The 14,245-nt window shown below is 44.1% G+C and overlaps 2 protein-coding genes across 2 annotated transcripts; both read right to left on the bottom strand.

Moving 5' to 3' along the window:
- Positions 1–478: 478 nt before the first annotated feature.
- On the bottom strand, positions 479–11,356 carry LOC111603989 (fatty acid synthase). Its single transcript, XM_030223178.1, has 7 exons — positions 10,921–11,356; positions 9,103–9,327; positions 7,567–9,032; positions 1,317–6,548; positions 1,164–1,259; positions 717–863; positions 479–655 (listed from the first exon to the last, which is right to left on the bottom strand). The coding sequence occupies exons 2-7, from the start codon at positions 9,287–9,289 to the stop codon at positions 542–544; spliced, it is 7,242 nt and encodes a 2,413-aa protein (XP_030079038.1). The 5' UTR covers positions 9,290–9,327; positions 10,921–11,356; the 3' UTR covers positions 479–541.
- Positions 11,357–11,427: 71 nt separating this feature from the next.
- Positions 11,428–12,257, bottom strand: LOC111604009. The gene is made up of 3 exons (XM_023321866.2): positions 12,092–12,257; positions 11,762–12,024; positions 11,428–11,698 (listed from the first exon to the last, which is right to left on the bottom strand). The coding sequence occupies exons 1-3, from the start codon at positions 12,156–12,158 to the stop codon at positions 11,534–11,536; spliced, it is 495 nt and encodes a 164-aa protein (XP_023177634.1). The 5' UTR covers positions 12,159–12,257; the 3' UTR covers positions 11,428–11,533.
- Positions 12,258–14,245: the final 1,988 nt, after the last annotated feature.

Raw genomic sequence — 14,245 nt, forward strand, 5'->3', positions numbered from 1 at the left:
AGTACTATATATATCTACGCATCTTGTATATATGTAGATCTAAAATTTGAAAATATAACGGTTAAATTGCTGTTATCAGCCCTCCGGATTGAACAAAAACAACAAAATCTACCAACGGAGTGGAAATATGATATATCGTTGGAAACAAAGAATATTTGATCAGACTCTATAGAAGCTAGAGACTTGGAATTTGGAATTTATATAGATTTGGAATATATATATATATATAAGAAATGTGATCGTGAGCGAGTATCATGCAGTCGGTTGCGCCCGACTTCAACGTTCTGACGAGTTCGTTCATAATACATTATTTATATACACGCATGTCTATATGTATATATGTATTATATAGTGTGATCACATTTCTTATCAGTTCGAATTTTTTGTTTTAAATTTCATTAGGTCACACAAAGTCAGACGGAAGATTGATTCATCAAAGTAAATAAACAAAACTGGAATTTAATACAAAAAATTTGCCTATTTATTATGTATTTGCATATATTATACAGTAAACTTATTATTAACATATAAAATCGTGGAACTACTGCGATTCTTTGCTCAAAACCTTTTCGATAATTTGTAACGTTTGTGCCTCCTTGAGGAAGGTTCGATGGGTTCCTGCCACTACATGCATATCGATTTGAGCGCTGCAAATCTACAAATTACGCGAGGATTAGATATTTATAAATTGAATGTATTTACGTATAGTTGATTACCTCCTTGAGACCGTAGTCATCCTGAGACATGATTGCATTATGCTCCGCCGATTTTATCAGCACCACATCGCTGTTTAGCTGCTTTGCGCCCTTGTAGCTCTCGGACAGAAGAAGCTTTTGCTTAAACATGCAGGCAGCTTTCTTGATCTGAATGAAAAAAAAAAAACAATGCAAAATAAATAAAGACATCTGATCCTACTTAATTGTTGACTATTCTTTTTCTGTAATCATTTTCTAACGTCTAAATTTACAATTTCAAATCAATTTTAGGTAAAAGACTTGAGCCTGGATGTGATTGGATCTCAAGCATTGCTTAAGTATCTACGTAAGTAAAGTTTAAAGCTGAATAGTTAAACAGGAAACCACCCACAGTTATAACAATTAATATTGTTTTCTAAGTTTTAAATTTGCTCAAATTATTGGCACTTTCGTCTTTAGTCGACTTACCACGTCCTTGGTTTGTTGAGTATGCGGTGATAGGGTATCTGCAAGTTTGTCCAGTTTAAGTGTCCATGTCTCGACGCCTTCCAGAACTTGGAGCAACTGCAGACAAATTTGAGTATTAGCAGAATATTTTCAGTCTCTCCAGATCATAGCTACCTGGTTGTAATCCACGTCTGCAAGCAAAGCACCAAAGTAAGCCAGCGTCATAGACTGCTGGCGGTTCAGATCATCGGTTTGCTTCTTGGCCTCCTGCACGTAGCCACTGGCCATGGTGGGAGCTCCGTCCAGCATGATGACCTTAACACCAAACCGACGTTGTTCGAGCGCAACGCCAATGGCATGTGCGAGAAGGCAGCCGAATGAGTAGCCCACAATGTTGTAGGGTCCGCGTGGTTGGAGTTTTTGTATCTGCTGTAAGTAGTAGGCGGCGCACGCTTCAATTGAGTCTAATGGCACTTGCTCCGTGCACTGCAGACCGTAGGCTGGGCAGGTGAGTGAGGCGGCCAGTGCTTCGATGGCAATGGTAAATCCCTCAATGGGCGCAAGGAAGAACACAGCTGGCTCGTTGCCGGACTTCTTCGCTTTGGATTGCAGACGCACAAGCACATCCTGTGGTAATACTTCCTTGGCGAATACCTTGCGAGTTTCATCGGTTTGAGCAATGGTCGTCTGCGCCGTCTTCTTGGCACCAGAATTTGTCCGCGCTGCTGCAACTGTGTCGGGCTTCGAGGCCGTCGGCTGTGGCTCCCGACCATCAATTTGCTTCAGTGCAGCGAAGGTTAGCTGACGAATTTCTTGGGCTGACAAGACTAGATCGAAGTTCCTTTCCAGTGTCTGTTTGATTTCGGTGCTCATGAGCGAGTCCATGCCCAGATCGAAAAGTGTTGTCTTGTCCTGTATGGAATTCACGTCCCGCAGACCCATTATGTTTGCGATGGTTGCTATGAGGCTCTGGCGATTCGATTGCTCCGTTTTGCGCTTTTCAGCCAATACCATGGATGCTAGTACAGCGTGCGGTTGCTGCATGAATGTATCTAAGGTCTGCAGACAGCTGCTCATGCGCTGAGGCAGGGTCCCGCCAACCACAGTATCATTGTTGCCCATATGCTCTATGATGAGGCCTGTGTCTCCTATGGCGCCCCATTGTATGGCAATGCCGGGATAACCCTCGGCCTGGCGTAGCTCGCAGATGCGTTCCATGGATGAGTTTGCGAGGCCATAATTTGTCTGCCCAGGATTGCCACGGCCCGCGGCCAGACTTGAAAAGCAAATAAAGTGCTCCAGTGCTGGGCACATGCTGCGCGAGCATTGGTCTAGATGCATCGTGGCTAGTATTTTTGGCGCTGTCGCTACCTCAAAGTTTTTCACAGTTTGCTCTTCAAAAATTCCATCTCTTAGTACTGCGGCTAGATTAAAGATGCCTCCGACCAGGGCCAGCTTATTGCTACTCTCTAGCATCTTCGCACAGCCCACCGCCGTGGTGACATCGTTAATATCAACGACTACGCGAACACCACGCTCATGCCAACGGCGGATCATCAGCGATTGGTAGCCAGTTCTTAGCCCCGAGTGCGAATTCAAGACAATATAGCGTGCGCCTCGAGTCACCAGCCAGTTCGTTAGCTCTAAACCAAAGCCGCCTAAGCCGCCTACGACAATGTAACTCTTCTCCGGATGCATGTACGTACGGGGTATGGCTTTGGTAAGTCGCTGCTTGGGCAGCATCGACTGCTGCTCCTCGTTACGTATTTTAATGACGACCTTGCCAATGTGCTTGCCCGATGCCATGAAGCGAAAGGCCTTTTCGATCTCCTGATCAGTGTAGACAGTCGTAGGTAGTGGCAGGACAGCACCGTTTCGAATGCCCTCAGACACAAGCGATACGACTTGCTTCTGCATTTCCTCCTCGCCTTCCATCACACTGTCAAGCAGAATTCCATGGAAGGAAGTGTTCTTCAAGAAGACAGACATACCCAATGGGCTGTTGTTGCTCAGATCGAATTTGCCAATCTCCAAGAAGCGTCCATTGAGAGCCAAGCAGCGGATTGAAGCTTGTAGCTTCTCCTCAGACAGAGAATTGAGGATCAATTCAACACCTTCTCCTTTCGTTTCATTCATTATCATTTGCTCAAATGATGTGTCACGTGAGTTTCCGATATTTCGCGCCTGTAGCTTAGGGAAGCGCTTCAGCAGAAACTCGCGTTTTTCCTTGCTGCCCACTGTCGTAAAAACAGTCAGGCCATGGTGTAAGGCCACAGAAATGGCAGCCTGGCCAACTCCGCCAGACCCCGCATGGATAAGGATGCGCTCACCCTGCTTCATGTGTCCTCGCACGACCAGGGCATAGTAAACAGTAGAGTAAACGCAGGGCACTGTAGAGGCTTCTTCCATGGTCCAGTTGTCGGGTACATCCCAAAGAAGATTCTTATTGGCCAAACAGTTTGTGGCCAGGGACTTGGCAGTCACCATCGCCATGATGCGACGGCCGCGTGAATCGCGCCCAGCGAACTCGAGACCCAACACGCAGTCCTGATGAGCCAGATCGGCTGGTAAGGCATCTACACCAAGCTTTCCGGATGCCAGCATGACGTCACGGAAGTTCAGGGGAGCGAAGTACACTGTGCAGGGTTCCCATTTGTCAAGGTTCACATTTGCGCTGCGAGGGCTTTCGATCCATTTTAATGAAGACAGATCTCCCTTGACCAGTGTATTGACATAAGCTTGTTCCACAGTTAGGAGTGGTTGATGTGAATTCAGAGGCAAATGCCTGTAGGTGCCCCAACCACGGTTTCGGTACACGTTGATGGACAAGTCTTTGGCAATTTGATCGGCAAAGAACGGATCCAACAGAGAGAATATTGGTGATTCAGGGTCTTGCAGTAAATATAGGCGAATGCGGTAGCCAATCTGTTCTCGTTTTAGGCAGTTTATAAAGCCCAAAGCGCCAGTACGCGGTTCTCCTTGTGCTACTACATAGACGTTAGACTGTTCCGATTGTGATTTACTTAGCGCGGCTTTCAGATCAGCGATCCACTTGAAGTTGTCGTTTGAGACGCGCACAACTGGCGACGTTTCGAAACTCGTTTCGACTACTTTTCTAGCCAGGATCAACATGCGATCGCTTTCGTAGATCTGCTCCAAGACAGGCAATAGCTGTAAACGCTTTAGCAGAGCCTGTCCACTTGCCTTGTAAGCGCTAACACTCTCCTCCAATAGAAGAAATCCAGTCTCTTTAATAGTCTCAATGGAGTGTTGAAGCTGAAGCTCTCCTGTGCTAAGTAAGTCTACAGCATGCAGGAAGTCGCACTGGCGTTCCACAGCAGCCTTGGCAAGATCTGCGACAATTACGCGCACCCCAGAGCTTTGTAGTAGATCGCTCAAGGCTGACTCGTTGTTGCTGCTTGTGGCTACGGCTATGTCAGCGACTAGGATTGGCTCACGTTCAATGAGCTCCAGCAGCTTGGCAGCATTTAGACTGTCTGTGCGACTGCCAGCCACCTCTACGCCCTTGATTTTTATTGCGCCTCCACTGTTCTCTATGATCAGCTGCATTGCTACGGTGAGAGCATGGATACTCGGGTTTTGCTGATCTCCGCGTGGATCGATGAGCTGCACATTTGGAATGAAGCTGTAGCGCTCTAGCACAGGTGCACTCTGGCTGCCTGAGCGACGTTGTGTCTGTGCTGTCTTAATTTTGTGTACCTCAACACCGCCACACTTAACAACTGAGAAGTTGCGATGCCAGTAAGCCGGAAGCCGTTGTTGATGCTGTTTGACTAGCTCCAAGTGCTTGATCGGATCGATGACAACACGTTCGATGCCAGTTGGCACGTACAACTCTCGCGTGTTGTTGCTGAGTATGCGAAACTGCAACATGGTGTCCATGAAACTTATCCAATTATCCACCCACTGCAGGCGGCCGACAACTCCCGAATTGTCGAGGTCAAGAATACCCTGGAAGACGCCACTGTAGTCATAGCCACGCAGTCGCAATTCCTTGTAGACATCCTTAGTGCAGAGCTTAGCTATCCCTGCGCTGCCTGGCAGCGCTGGCAGGTTTAGCAGCAACTCTTGAGCATTGGCAACGAGTCGAATCTTGCCCGATGCCACCAAGCTGCTACCCTCACATATCTCGAATGTGCTGCTGCCTTGGAAGTAGTTTACTGCCAATCTGATCGCTGCGCTCTCCTCCAGGCCAAGGATGGTAGCACGATGAAAAACTATATCCTCAAAGACGACGGGCGTGCGTTGGAAGTCACAGCCCTGCTGTTGGGCTAACATCATCCAAGCCAGTGTTAAGTACCCTGTAGCAGGATAGAGTATGCGACCATCAATTGTATGCCCAGCCAGGAAGGCGTGCTCCTCCTTACTAAGATCAAGTTCAATGCTGAGCTGGTTAGACTGACGGCCTCCCTGAAACTTGGGATAGCTCCATTTCTGCGTGTGATCCCAACCTATTAGGGAGCTGAGCATGGGAGTGCCTCGAGACACGGGATAGCTGATTGCTCGTGATGGAGACATTCTCAGCAGTTGTGGCTGACCACCAGCTGCATAGAGCTGACCAAGCTGGGTCATTAGGAACTCGGCATTGTTCGCGTGACCTCGTTGCATAAGGCTCACATAACTTATTTTCGGTCCCAGCGCCCGCAGTATCGAACGGAAGAGTCCGTGCGGCGCGATTTCCACAATCAATGCGTTCTCGGGTATATGGCAAATAGCTTCATAGAACAGCACAGGTGAAATTAGATTATTAATGAAGTATGCTGCCGAGGCCAGGCGGCTGGCAGGTGTTTCCCAGTCCCGCTCCAGAACACTGGTGCTCAGCCAACGCTTGGAGCGCTGCTTAGGCTCAGTGATCAAGCGTTCCAAGTTCTTGCGCAGCATTGGGGCAGCATCCGCAATGTACTTGCTATGAAAAGCATAGCCGCCGGACTCCACAGCTCTCACAAAGATGCCCGCATTGTGCAACTTCTGAATAGCTGCATCCATGGAGTCAACGGGTCCAGACACCGTGCAATTGTCCTCGCTGTTGTGGCACACGGCGCAACAGTCCGATGGCAGATGCTTATTGATTTCTTCCCAACTCAGTCCTACGGCTGCCATCTTGCCTTTCGGCAGTCCCGGGGTGTCCAAGACGCTTTTGCCACGCCAATAAGCTGCTAATACAGTCTGTTCGGCTGTCAGGCAGCCATCCATATAGGCGGCGCCCAGCTCACCTGCCGAGTGTCCAATGATGCCATCCGGCTTTATATTCAGCGTCCTGAGTAAGTCCGTCAAGGCCACTTGAACGGCAGCGATCGATACGAAGGAGTAGAGCATGTTGTCAAATGTCCTTTCAGTCGAGCGTGTGAGAACTTCAATCAGGTCAAAGTCCATATGTTTCAGCACCTACAGGGTCGATTTGTGACAATAGATAATATATTAATTATTCATTCCATACTTAAAAGAATATAAGAAAACAGCAGTGCTCTAGTCGAGACGGCGCGACTGGAAGATACCCTGAACCTGATATTCTAAAGCTGATATTCCAATCATTATACACTTCTTTTATACATACATCTTTTTATTCATTACAGAAACTGACACAGTAAATCGGAGGTCTCCAATAACTATGGTATTCATGTTACGCTTAAGAAATGAAGCCAATAAATCGATATTTATCGGTAATTAGAAAGTCGGTTATCGGAAAAATGTTAATCTTTTGTGCGTATGGAATACACAAGCAGAGATTCCAAGTTTCAAATCTTTTGTGGTTTACGTATTCGGACGGATGGATGAATGGATGGATGGATGGATGGACGGATGGACCGAAGGATGGATGGACCGATGGATGGATGGACGGATAGATGGATGGACAGACGGACGAACGGATGAATGGATGGACGGATGGATGGACGGATGGATAGATGGATGGATGGACGGATGGATAGATGGACGGATGGATGGACGGATGGATAGATGGATGGACGGCTGGACGGATAGATGGATGGACAGACGGACGAACGGATGAATGGATGGACGGATGGATGGACGGATGGATAGATGGATGGATGGACGGATGGATAGATGGACGGATGGATGGACGGATGGATAGATGGATGGACGGCTGGACGGCCCGATGGACGGAGCTGGCTCAGCTTGTCATACTGGCTAAGAATATGTATGCTTTTTTGGTCTGCCACGGCTCCTTCTGCCTGTGACATACACTTTTACAAAAACATTCCCATTTTCAATGGGTTCAGAGTGTATAATAATATAATATAATAATATAATATAATAATATAGTATATAATAAGCGCACAAATTGTGTAAAGTCAAGTGTTTCTCAGTGCTTATCTCTTGTATTAATTGAAACTACATTCTACATAATAATGAAATATTTGCAAGTTGTTTTTACTTCACTCACCTCGGCGCAATGTTGTATGGATTTGTTGAAGACCTCTATTTGCATTAGATCCTTGGCCATGCTGGCCCACTGGCTGCCCATGCCAGCGTAGACAAACCAAATGGGTCGCTGTTCCTCCTCATAGAGCAGAACGTCCTGTTTGAGGACGCCGGCTGGGCCGAGCACAGAGAAACCGCGATAAGGATGCAGTGGAATGGGCTGCGAATGAATGTCATTGATCAGCGCCAGGAATTCATCGTCGTTGCGATGCTTCGCGGCTGCCTCTAAAAGCTGCTGCACTGCCTGTTCGGTGCGTCCAGAGCAGGTCACGAGCTTTAACAAAGGATCCTTAGGCCTGGTGCTGAGCTTTTTTTTCTTCTCATGTGACTTGAGAATTACGTGAGCGTTGGCGCCACCAAAGCCAAACGAATTGAGACCCACAATGCCACCCTTCCAGGGTAGATTCCGGTCCGTAACTTTGAGTCGCCCCTCGACTAGAGCTGGTACGGCGGGATTTGGCGTATGATAGTGCAAATTCTTAGGTATAACACCCTCTTCCATGGCAATGATCATCTTGGCCAGAGCACTTACCCCTGAGGCGGGCTCAGCGTGGCCCATATTGGATTTGACGGAGCCAATGAGCAGGGGACTGGGACGCGCAGGATGACAAAAGAAGTTGCTTAGCATATTTGCCTCCTGATCATCCCCCACGGGAGTACCACTGCCATGAGCTTCGACATAGACCACCTCGTCGGGATTGAGACCGATTTCGCTGTAAGTCTCTTTGAGCAACTGATGTTGCATGCGACCGTCCGGAAAGGTGACGCCCTGCTCCTTGAAGCCATCCGTATTGGTGCGCACATTTAGAATGGATGCGTAGACGCGCTTGGCCTGCTCACTGCGTTGCAAGAACACCACGGCGCAAGTGTCGGCTCGAGCGTATCCATTTGCGGCCGCATCGAAAGTCTTGCAGGCGCCATCCTGGCTAACGATGCCTAGACGCAGAAACTGCAACGCGAAAATGGGCTTCAGTATAAGATTGACGCCAGCGACCAAAGCGTAATCGCAGCGGCCAGCGCGCATGTCCGTATAGGCGTGCGACAGGGCCACAAGGGAACTGGAGCAGGCAGTGTCGACAATGAAGCTGGGACCCTTGAAGTCGAAGGTATAGGATATGCGGTTGGCAAACATGGCACGGGCGCAGCCTGTCAGGCAGTATCCGTTGATGCTGCTCGGCTCCATGTTGGGTATCTCGTGCTCCGTCTCGACAAAGGATAGACCTATGTAGACGCCGGTGCGAGTGCCGCGTAGCTCCGATGGATTGATGCCCGCATCAATGATGGCCTCGTGTGTCAGCTCCAACAGCATTCGCATGCACGGATCCATTAGTTCAGCCTGCTTCTGGTGGACGCTAAAAAATTTGTCATCGAATTTTTCCAAATCCTCGTCTCTCATTTTGGCCATTCGCTCTGGCAACCCAAATATGCCTGCCCCGGGTTATATGCACTTATAAGAATCGAAGCGAAATCCAGGCCGAGATAGTTATGTATTGCTTACCTGCCTCCCAGCGGCGCGGATCGTCTGTAACCATATCAATGCCGTTAAGTAAGTTCTGTTTGAACTCCTCAACATTGCTGCTCTCCGGAAATTTGCCCGACAGTCCCGATATGACAACATCACCCACTGTGTCGGCAGCTCCATTGCTTTGTGCTGTCGATTGTTCCACTCTTTTCTTGCTACCCATTTTATTTTTTTGGTTCAGTGTCTTGGTATCGGCTTAATCTGTATATTGCATAATGTAATATATTATTCATCTTGAATTTATCTTGAATATATTAGTCTACAGTTGAAGATCGTTAAAAGCACAAATTATGCAAAATCTCTGAATTCAGCAATTCAGAATCTCAGAAGGTTTAATATGCATGTATTTACAATTGTAGAGTATATTTAGAAATCATCGATGCAGTCGGGTAAACTCTTCCACTCAAATAATTCCATTCGTAAAACAAATTTCTTGCTAATTAGGAATTATTTTACAATACTGATTAGTTTAACGGTTTTTTAGCTCAATATAAAATGTGCTCCTTTAATATATAAATACACAACGATATAACGAATAACTTTGCTTTTAGAATAAAGGCAATCACTTGATCAGTTGAACTCTCTTAGTAAAGAAAATATTTGTATATAATTGTTGTTATAATAGCGCTCATTTCCTGTTGTTGTTTATTTTATTTATTGTTGCTTATTTATTTTTATTTATTTATTTATTTATTAAACAAACAGAAGCTGTCATCGACTATTATAATTAAAAATAATAACTATATATTTCTGCTTAGTTTGTTGAGCTGAGTTCAACGAGATCTGTCTGTAAAATCAAGATATTTTAGAGTTGAATTCAAAGTATGATATTTAGTACAGGTCAGTGCTCTAAAAGAAACAAAGTTCATCAAATATTTCGTATTGCTGTTACAAAATTGATTAGGCATGCATTAAACCTGTGAACGTTTTGCTGACTTAAATAAAAATCTCCCACATAAATTGAAATACAAAAAAAAACCTAAATTCTTAGAAAATTAAATAAAATTCAAACTTAAAAAAAAATAACTTTTGTATTATGAAAAAGCTCAGAAAAACCCATAAAAGAAAATTTAATTTTTGTAAATGTGGATTGTAAAATAAGTAAAGAGATATCCATGTATAGCTTGATATTGAGACATTATATATAAGTTAAAACCGAACAGGTAAGAATTCAACTTTTGAGACTTCAGGGAGTTTAAGGATATGGGATATTATTCATATGTCAAGATCATTATGCTGTTGCTTTCATGTTTCAAAATAGAATAATTAAATTTTTGTAAATTTATCTATGATATATTATTAGATTATGCTGTGCTTAGGATCACGCTGTGTCAAGTTGCAAATTTGTTGTACAGTTTTATAGGTTAGTCAGACATTCCTAGGTCTGCAAGAGCTTAAACTTCATTACTTTAGTTTAAAAGGATATGAACAAATGAGTTTCGTTATACAAATTTCAGAAATTTGTCTGACATTTATAAATAATAATCAGTTTTTAGTTGTAAGATCCACTTAGTTCACATGTTGTCTCTTCTCTTTTTTAATTAAACACATTGACACATCATATTATTCGATGGAATTCAAGATTAGTTTTTGAAAGGCCATTGCCCCCGGCGTAAAAATCAATTGAAATTCTTCACTTTGACACATTTGATATGTAAATGTAGATTTAGGCATTTGAATGGAATGTCCACATCACGAACAAATATCAACGGCAGTAACAAATGGAAGCCTTGTTCTTAACACACACACAAAGATATTGGGAAGGTTTGACTAGATATTTTCACTGTCACTCACTTTATCTAGTAGCTTATATATGGCACCGTGTATCCTTTAAGGATTTGTTTTCTTTAGAGTTTGGGCTACTGGATAAATTTTAGTGTTGATGTTGTATATCCTTTTAGTCTCGGCTTGATATCGTTCCGACTAGATCCGAATGCACACTGAACGCGTCGCGCACTGCAGACACTCTTTTTAAGCATTCGGTTTTGGGGGGGAGGAACGGAGGAGTTCTAAAGTCGCATACATAATCGCCCATATCCATAGCTAATACTAAGCCAATACTAATTTCGTCTATCCGTTCAAAGCTCTAGAATTGACACAAAGAGTGCGATTCAATTGCGACCAAGCCGCGATCGCCGACCACTGAATAATTCATTTTTATGCTAAAATGTTCGGAAATTCAAACAGAAATTGCGACGCACAGACAACAGGAGAAGCAGGACAGGTGCGCTTACATCAGTACACTAGCAGTGTATACTAGCACACCAGTGTCAATACCCGTGCTCGTGTTTATGCCCATGCCCCGTTAATTAGTCCAAGTGTGTGTGCCAGTAGCTTTGCCAACGCATGTTGACCCACTTTAATACAGCAATGCCAAAAAAACAAATCGACAGATAAATGTAAAACTTTAATACGGGCCGGAAGACCTGCAGGCTTGGCGATAGAGCTGCTTCTTGGTTCGTTTGCGCTTTCTGCTGGCTTTTGAACGAGTAGCTAAATGATTGCTAATAATTTTTGGTCGCCTTGTGACATTGTTCTTGGGTTTGAGAACACCATTTCTAGGATCCTTCAACTGGGAGAAGAGCTGAAACTGTAGAATCCGTCGCAGCTCAATTAACTCGCCGTCTATACTCACTGTCTTGGCTAGGCTTTTGATCACCTGTCTTTCGTGCTCCGCCACGTGCGTAGCTCCGCTTGCAACTTGGTTCGATATTGCGTCTTTTTTCGCACGCAAGTTGAAGGGCATGCGTATTCGCTTATCGCTCACTAAGAGTAAACCAAGGTTCGTACCAAGCTCCACTGAAAACTCCACAGCCCGCTTGAGTGAGCCAAACGGACTAATCACATCGTCCATTACCACGTCCTGTATCATCTCACACAGCGCATCCACGGATGTGCCTGTGTAAACAGCATCTGCTCCAGTTAGTGTCGTTGCCCAGCCAAAGCTAGGTTTGGCGATACTCACACAGATTCGGCTGACGGCTCAGCAGATCCAGCACGTACGGCAGCAAAGACGTGGTATTAATTTCCATTCGAAACTATGTTTGTATCAAAATGTATATCTTGAAATTCCTAAAATTTACTTTCCCTATGTGTCCCTACCATGTGCTGAGCAATTGTTTGCGTAAGCTGTACTTGAATATATTTTGTCAATGTCTACTGAGAGTGATTGCAACATGATTTGTGGCATATTTTTGAATTATCTCAACTTTATATTTATATTTAAATGACAGTCCTTTGTAGTTGAGAACTCATATGCAAAAGTTGTTAGATGTTTCCTTTTGACTAGTCTCAATGTTATATTAATATATAAATAACTATTAATAAGATAACTTTTATTATTGTATGATCCAGGCTTAGGCAGTCTGCAGAGGCATATGTGACAAAATCAAAGAATTTTATGTCTAATTGTAAGACTTTATTGTTGGTTTTATTTAACATTTAATGATGAAACAATATATCTTAAGATACATGGCCAAAAAAAACACATTGAACCTAAGAATTTCGTTGTTCAATCTGGACCACAAAGTGCTAACAGTCCACATTATTCTGTATCCGTGACTTTTAGCTATGATGAAGTGTGAGCAATCCAGCAATATTGATATCATATAACACACACAGTTAAGTATCCCTAGCACTATCATGATCTATTTCAAATTTCAAACGAAATCAAACTTTAACGCTTCAACTACATCCCAAGCTCAGAAATAGTATCAACATGAATATATTTAATAAACTTAATATTTTTTAAAGCCTATTATTAGACTCTCCGCTGAAGAAGTGGAATAAATAAATACAAATAAATTTTTATAAAAGTAAAGATTACCATTTATTTGAAAACTACGTCAAGCATACAAAAACATTGAAAGTATTTTACGTAAATCGGATTTCAAAGTTTGCCTGCGTAAGATGAAAAAAATAAAAGAAAAACAATAATAATAGAATATTTTATGGCAAAGATTCGTTCACCTTGAGTTCACAATTCACAGTTCTTGTGGAGGGACTTTGGTCTACAATTATTATCATCATCTTCATCAGCATCATTATTAAGCTTGACAAATGTCGCAACTCTGTTAAGCCACAATCCATTCCATATATCCCGCAGCACGTTTTCTGCTGTGCTTGCATTCAGATGGCATGATAACGATCTTGAAAATAGACAGTTTGTTGTTGATGCTGGGCCTAGCAACCAGCTAAGCTCTTACCATTCGCACAGCTGCACCAACCTTCAGGTATATACGGTTCTGTTCAGGCATTATCACATAGTCTAGGCCAACGTTGGAGCAGTGCGAAGGAGACTGGATTGCTGCATGCCTAAGTGAAACTTAAAACAGAAATTCTCTTCCAATTTAACATACGCATACGAATCCAAAATATATTTCGAGTAAGTTGTTAGGCGCCAATGTGAAGCCCAAGATAAGAGTGTATTCGCTATATAACAGGTGAACAAGTTCCGTATCAACTGTGAGTACGTCTGCATGGCCACAGTAACAACGACAAATTATGAGCTATAAATAATAGGCGAGAATAGTTGCGAGAGTGTCTCACCAGTAGATACCCTGTAGATAGCTAAGAGCCAACAGCTCAACCTAATTCAGTCTTAAGCTAACCTGCAGGCTACAGCTGCCTGAAGCCCATTAAATATGTCTATAAGATCTGAGTGATTCTGTTAAGTTTGACTGTCTCCAGTTCGCAAACCTTTTGAGAGTAGGAAATTGGGGTAGCCGGAAATAATATGATGTGCATTCTACCCGCCTTTTCATTGGCTTTACAGGGTATCGAAAGCAAAACATCATCAGACCAAAACAAAGACGCGTGCTGCTTCTATTGATTGCGCTGGCAACAGCAGACGAGGATTGCTTCTAGTGAGCCTTGACCTTGTTTGGGCGATAACCGTGCACCGTCGGACATCTAGCACGACACACGACTATTTGCCGTTGCGGACACATGAGAGCACTGTGATTAGCTCTAGTGAGCCGCGTGCCAGTGGCTATTGGTGATAACTGATAACGCGGCGATTGGTTAGTCAGGCTGGCGCTGACACCGAACTGGACCTACGGAAATTTACTCCAAGCAAAAGTGTGTGTCACGCGCAGAGCTATACATACATATATATATG

The sequence above is a fragment of the Drosophila hydei genome, unplaced genomic scaffold, assembly GCF_003285905.1.
Source record: "Drosophila hydei strain 15085-1641.00,03,60 unplaced genomic scaffold, DhydRS2 tig00000149-arrow-pilon, whole genome shotgun sequence".
Lineage (NCBI taxonomy): Eukaryota > Metazoa > Arthropoda > Insecta > Diptera > Drosophilidae > Drosophila > Drosophila hydei.